Source organism: Lacerta agilis, chromosome 13, assembly GCF_009819535.1.
Source record: "Lacerta agilis isolate rLacAgi1 chromosome 13, rLacAgi1.pri, whole genome shotgun sequence".
In the NCBI taxonomy this organism is placed as follows: domain Eukaryota; kingdom Metazoa; phylum Chordata; class Lepidosauria; order Squamata; family Lacertidae; genus Lacerta; species Lacerta agilis.
This window is the reverse complement of record NC_046324.1, coordinates 46,407,622-46,414,206: the sequence shown is the minus strand read 5'-3', so window position 1 is coordinate 46,414,206 and position 6,585 is coordinate 46,407,622. Positions and strand designations below refer to the sequence as shown.

At 50.7% G+C, this 6,585-nt stretch overlaps 1 protein-coding gene across 3 annotated transcripts in view; it reads right to left on the bottom strand.

Moving 5' to 3' along the window:
- Nucleotides 1-5,278: 5,278 nt before the first annotated feature.
- The window catches only part of SREBF1 (sterol regulatory element binding transcription factor 1), a 42,119-nt gene continuing 40,812 nt past the window's right edge, over nt 5,279-6,585 (bottom strand). For 2 of the 3 annotated variants that reach the window (XM_033166869.1, XM_033166868.1), the window contains exon 19: nt 5,280-5,770. In XM_033166869.1, coding sequence (XP_033022760.1) covers nt 5,547-5,770 — 224 coding nt within the window. In that variant the 3' untranslated portion in view covers nt 5,280-5,546. Of the gene's footprint in view, nt 5,771-6,585 lie in introns of all 3 variants that reach the window. The other variant, XM_033166871.1, reaches the window with a different exon arrangement.

Here is a 6,585-nt window from a genome sequence, read left to right as displayed (position 1 = left end):
TGGGTTTCATAGGCTCCCAAACGCACATTGGCGCTGCTTTGGGATGGGAGTGTTTTTCTGTTCCTCTGGGTGCTTTCTGGGAACAGGGTACATACAGAGACGGTTGGGCACACTCCTCCCTCCTGATGCTTTTTGCCATGCCAATGCCTATCACCTTCCATTGGAGTTTGTGGCAGGAGTGTCCAGAATTTGAGCAGATCCTGGCTTAGCTCGGCCCGAGGCATATCCATCCCTTCAGCACCTGACCCAGATGGGGGGCTACGCACTGCACCCTACTTGGAAGGGACCCTGTTGCTGCGTTCCCAGACCTGTTAAATGATTCCAACCCAGAGCCGCCTCACCTCCTTTTTAGCAGCTGAAGCTTTTCCTGGTGAAGTGGGGAGGTGGGGGGAAGCTTCCAGCATACACGCCCATTTCACCCTAGCTCCTGCTAAAGGGAGTCTGGCATGCCTGTGGCAGTCGGTGTGCCTAAAGGGGAAGCAGCTCTCTCTCGACTTCACCGTGTGCCACCACAACCATGGTTTGAGCCACCCCCCAAAGGGCTAGTAAGCCACACCTCCAGACGCCTGAGGGATAAGGATTAGATCAGAGCCATGGTTTGCGAAGGGCTGTGAAAACTCATGTAGCATAAGATAGCCTCTTGGGAAGCAAGGGTGTCACTCACCTGAGGTGGCACCATCTTCCTTGCAGATGGCCTCTTGCCTTGGTCCCACCCTGCCAGACAGGCTCTACCCAAACGCCACAGACCTCTTCTTCGCAGCTGGGCCCAGTCCGAGGCCTTCCGTCAATGGGCTTGCACACCAACACACATCACCTCCCTTTTGTGCCATCCCATAAGCAGGTTCTCACTGTACCGTGTCCCATGTGTCCTTTGAACAGCACTTTCAAGGATGTCCACAGGGCAGCTTCCCACATCTTTGGTCCTGGACTTTGATGAGAGACCAAAAATGTGGACAGCAATGCCTAAGAAGGCAGTGGGGGAGAATGGGGGAGAGACTTCTAGCATAAATTTAAGCACTTATTTCCTTTGCACAGATTGTGCCCATCCAACAATCCCCTGCAGTCTGGGGGGGGGGGTGGACCACAGAAGCTGAGCTGTGGTTGCACATGCCCAGTTTTTTTTTTTCTGTGCATCCATGCAAGTGTAGCCAATATGCCAACTTCCAACATCCCTGGCTGTTGGCTGGGGTTGGTGGGAATTGAAAGTCCAGCAACTTAACGGAGAGTTCCCACATCAGTTACTCCTGCTCTTAAGGGTGTCCCCTGAACAGAAGGGATCTTAGAGGACTCTTTCTGCTTGGCTATGAAATGAGAACACCCAACTACACAGCTTCAGGGTGGAAAGTCAGCCTGGAGGGGAGCGTTGGTTCAGTATTCTGGTTGCAGTCGCCCATGGAACAGCTGTGTCATCTTCCCGCTGATTGACAGGACCCAGAAATTAACAGGTACAGAATATGCACAAGGACCGTGAATGTGTTGCTACGTTTTGAAATTCCATATTGGGTGTTGCCCAGTCCAGAAAGAGGGAGCACCTCTGGGCCCTCTCTGCTCCCATGAAGCTCTCATGTCTACCCATCCAATGGGATCAATAACAGCATCCTGTTGGGTTCCTTTGCCCTATTAAGAGAGGCCACGCAGATTCACGCTTGTAACCTGTCTTGTTTCATGGTACCCTGCGCTCTCTGCCGTCGCCATTGCTACGCTCACAGCTTGCCCCGCAAGGTTTGGCTGGCCTGTTTCAGAAGCACACCTTATGAGGGCAGGCTGGGGAAATCCCTGTCTCCCCCACCACCCCCACCACACGGCATCGTGACCCCGACGATCTTGGCTGTCTTTGAATAGCATCCTGTACATAATGACTGTAAAATGGCGAATCGTGTGTATTATATATTGCCTCATTCTATAGTGTATATATATGTATACATATACATATATATAATATATATGAAAGACTGTAAATGTTAAAACTAGTGTTCTTATTTAGTATATTGCTTCACACTGAAGATTGTGTGTAACAAGCTGTTTCTAAAAGAAGTTTATTTTCCTTAAGAGTTAAAAAAAAGAGAGAGAAAAAAATCAGGTCATTGCATTCAAAAACATCAATAAAGATTCAATAATTGTTTTGGATGTTTGCAGAGTCCCCTAGTAAACTATTTTTCTGCCACCCCCACCCCCCACCCCATCCATTGAGGGAGTAAGGATAGATTAACCAGTTGCTCTTATCACCCAATTCAGTAGGTGCCCAATAAGCTTGAGCCAATCGCCTGCCAATCCAATCAATTCAGGCACCCCTCAGTCCGAGGCAGCGTACTAGGCTCCCCTAGAAAATCCCCACACCTGAGATCCACGATGGGAAGCCATCGATCGCAAGAAAGTGGCTCTTTCCAGGCAGAGGAAGATTTAAAACAGCAGCAGTGTAACCGGTACGAGGACTGCAGTACAGATTTCAAGGTCAGGATGGGAAAGAGAGAGGCAACCTGTGCACGGATGTGTGAGGGTGTACATGAACATATACAGAAACCCGCCAGAGGAAGAACGATGCTATATGCATGGTCCCCACTGGTACCCAAATAATTGACCGTCAAGGGACCTCACCAGCATCTCTGCTTGGAGGAAGGAGAAGACACCCATGCAACAGCGACCACATGGGATGTGGAACCTCTTGCCTACTAGTTGTTGGACTACAACCCCCATCGCCCCTGACCTTGGGTCCATGCGGGCTGGGGCCCATGGGAGCCACAGCCCACAGTAACTGGAATACCAGAAGCTCTAAACCCTTGGTTTAAACACAGAAGGTACATTCATACATCTTCACTACTCAGCAACTATACTACCAAGGGAATGTTTGCACAGACTATTAGGTCATCACAGATTGTTGTTGGTGTTCAGTCATTCAGTCGTGTCCGACTCTTCGTGACCCCATGGACCAGAGCACGCCAGGCATCCCTATCCTCCACTGCCTCCCACAGTTTGGCCAAACTCATGCTGGTCGCTTCGAGAACACTGTCCAACCATCTCATCCTCTGTCATCCCCTTCTCCTTGTGCCCTCCATCTTTCCCAACATCAGGGTCTTTTCCAGGGAGTCTTCTCTTCTCATGAGGTGGCCAAAGTACTGGAGCCTCAACCTCAGGATCTGTCCTTCCAGTGATTACAGATTATGATGTATCAAAGTTCTGACCCTTTTAAGGGAGTCAATTTGCACAATCTAGTGCGAAGTGGGTGCAAATAGGGGTCTTTATAGGAAAAGAAGGTTTGCCTGTTTGGACGGCACCAAATGGGTTTGGCCACGCATAGCCTTGCTGGACCAAACATCCAGTCTTGCACCCTCCTTTCAGTCTTGCATTCAGTGGCCAGCCAGACACCTGCAGGTAAAGCGTCAGAGCAAGACCCCTTCCCCACTGGTGCTCCTGAGGACCCGGGTCTTCACTAGAGCACTGCCTCTCTGAACCTGCATGGGAACCAACCGCCATTGACAAACTTGTCTTTGGTCCACCCATGGATTTGAACGGAGGCACGTGGATCTCAAATGGCAGGGTGGTCTCCTCTCCGTGACCTGCTGAGCCCCACTCAAGCATACTCTTATTCCTTTCCCGCTCCTTCAATAAAGTGCCACAGACAAAAGAGGTATAAATAAGTAGGTCTTTTATTTTATCATCTGTACAAAAAAGCCTCACGCTATGAAAATAACTTTTAAATGGAAGAGGCGTGGCTGAGCGATGCAGATTGAGGAGGGGTGGGGTGAACTACTATCTCTCTCACACACAGAGAAACGCACCCAAAATGCTTCTGCAACAGACGCCCTGAAGAGGGCACAGTTCATATTCCCACCATGATTAGGCAAGACCTTCCTGCCTCTCCCATCACACCTGCGCCCCGCAAGAGGAAATTTCTCCATAGCAACAACATCCTTAACCCAGACAATGTGATGGAACCAACACTGGGGGCGCTTGCTATTAGGACCAAAAATCTATTTTGGGGGGATTGAAAATGAAGCAGCCTGCCCCTCTGACGGTTCGTTGTTTCCCTTCCCGTACACTCGTAAAACAAAAAAAAACCCCAGAGAGAATCACCTGCTTTTTCTTAAATGGGCTTGCCACCTTTTCTAGCAGAGGGTGCCTTTTAATAGCTGATTTAATAGCAGGCAGAAATTCAACTGGTGAAGTGCCCACAGCCAGCAGCTCCAATAATTAGGGCAGTGATTTCTGTTTGCGTGTGAATTCTACTTTGGGGAAAAGCCTGCCAGAAAAGGGGTGGGTGGAATATACATGTGGCAAAACGTTCTTAGAAATCCATGCGCGCATGCCCTGCGGTATGGTAACAAGCCAGTGACCGCATCCTAACATGGGGGGGGGGCAGAACACCCAAGCCAGAAATCCACAATCCCCAGCCCACCAAAATATAGCCAAATCATTCACAGGGAGCCACTACAAAGGGTGGAGAGGAGGAGAACTTTCTTCTGTAACCGAAGCACAAAGTTTCTCCTGGTTGCTTCACCACGTGAATATCCAAGGGGAGGGTTGCCTCGGGGGAAACCCATGGCCCACCTCCAGAAAAACCCAGACCCGTAGCACTCTGACCCTTGACAGGAGTCCCCATCTTCCCTCAGAGGATGGAGGAGGAGCGACGGAGGTCACGTCTAAGCTGCTCACATCTGGCCAGAGAGATGGTGGGGATCCTGCAGTGCTGGTGGGTTTGCCACCAGGGGTCCCCTTTGCCTTGCCAGGAGCTGCTGGAAGGAAGTAGGGCGAAACTATCTGGGGAGGTGGGGATGAGAGGAACAGAGGCCAGCCAATGGGAAACCGGGCAATTGCAAAGCCCCCTGCCCCCCCCCATAGGGGGCTACAATGGAAGTGCAATGAACCACCACAAGCCAAGTGTGGGTGTGTCTCAAAATGCAGAATCTGGTTGCAGGAAACGGAACAAAATGCACTTGCACCGCACCCAGAATTGGCTCTAAAAAGCAAGTTATGTCCCAACCGTTTCAGACCCAGGACATACTTCTGACCCAAGCATGCATCTGGCGACCCATTTCTTAACCTTTCCTCGTTTATTTGCATGGTGGCAATGCTCCTGTTGGAACTTAGGCTGGACTTGCTAGCAACTCCCTGCCCGCCAGTCGAAAAACCAGTGCCGTCAAAGACGTCCGTTTTTTTCTGGTGCTGCTTCACGCATCCAGCGACCCATCTCCCTTCTCCCCAATTTCGACAGCAGGAGAAGCACACAGCCAGGGGGTGCACCCCCTGAAAACACCACTTGCTTGCTTGCGTTCTCCCACCCCCCAAGTCACAGGTCTGCTCAGCACACACAGCCACAAGGAAAGGGGCTCCTCCCCACACAGAACTTAGGGGGAGATGAGAGGGTAACCCTGCACAGTAATGATTACCTAGAGAGAGAGAAAGAAGGGGGAGAGTTGGGCTTCTGCAGATCCTTTGTCTCGCCTGCCAGAGTCCAGGAGAACACACTCGCCATGTGCTTAGAGGGGGCGCCTTCCCCCCCCTCTGCCCTCTTCCTCCTCCCCACAAGTCCTCCTCGGTGCCCCCTCTCTCTAGCTGGAGGTGACAGTGGACCCGCTTCCGAGCCGGATGATCATCTGCTGGCACTCGTGGAGTGTCCTTTTGTCCCCCAGCTTCTCCAGGGAGCGGGCCGCCTCGGCCAACATGCCCATCCTCTGACCGGGACCCAGAAGGAAGGCGGGGGGCAGGTAAGAGCAGGCGAGGAGGAGGGCCTCGGCCTGCTCTCGCGCCGTCGGCTGGCTCTCACGTTCGCTGGCTGGAAAGGAAAACACCGTCGGAAGCTCAGCGGGTTTATTGGCACGGAAGCAAAGAGGTGGCCCTGCACGAAAGGGGACAGGCCACCCCCCAGGGCCGGATTTAGGTTTGATGAGGCCCTAAGCTTCTGAAGGTAATGGGGCCCTTTATTATGTCCAGCTGTCGTTTGTCAACAACAAATTGTCGCTGTTTCTTGTGTTGAATATATGCTATTTATGAACCTAATAGGTATCTAAAGCCATTTGCACATAACAAAATATGTATTTTATCAAAGTAATTGTTGAACTGAAATACAATTAAGAAGCATATTAATAGTGAAATACAATTAAGAAGAAGTATATTAATAGTGAAATAATTATTAAGCTCTAACTGTATGTAGGTTTCATTTTATTTGTTTTTTATCTTATATTTTGGAAATGTACATCCACTTTTTTTCCTTTAAATTTTTTTTTGGGGGGGGGCCCAAGAGAGTGGGGCCCTAAGCTATAGCTTGTTCAGCTTATACGTAAATCTGGCATTGGCCAGCCCCCCTGACGGCAACGTGGTACAATGGTTAGCGTGTTGGAGAGAGACCAGGGTTCGAATCCCCCACACGGCTATGAAGCTCACCGGGGGACCTTGGGAGCCACTCACCGCCTCTCTCAACCCAACCTGCCTCACAGGGTGGTTTTGGGGATTAAATAGGAGGGGAAGAACCATGTACGTCACTGGGGGGTGGGCAGGAATGGGGGGATGTAAATGCAATGAATGGATTAATAAGGCTGCATCGCTGCCTGGCACCAGGGCCAATTCAGAGACCCACAGCTTATTCTCACT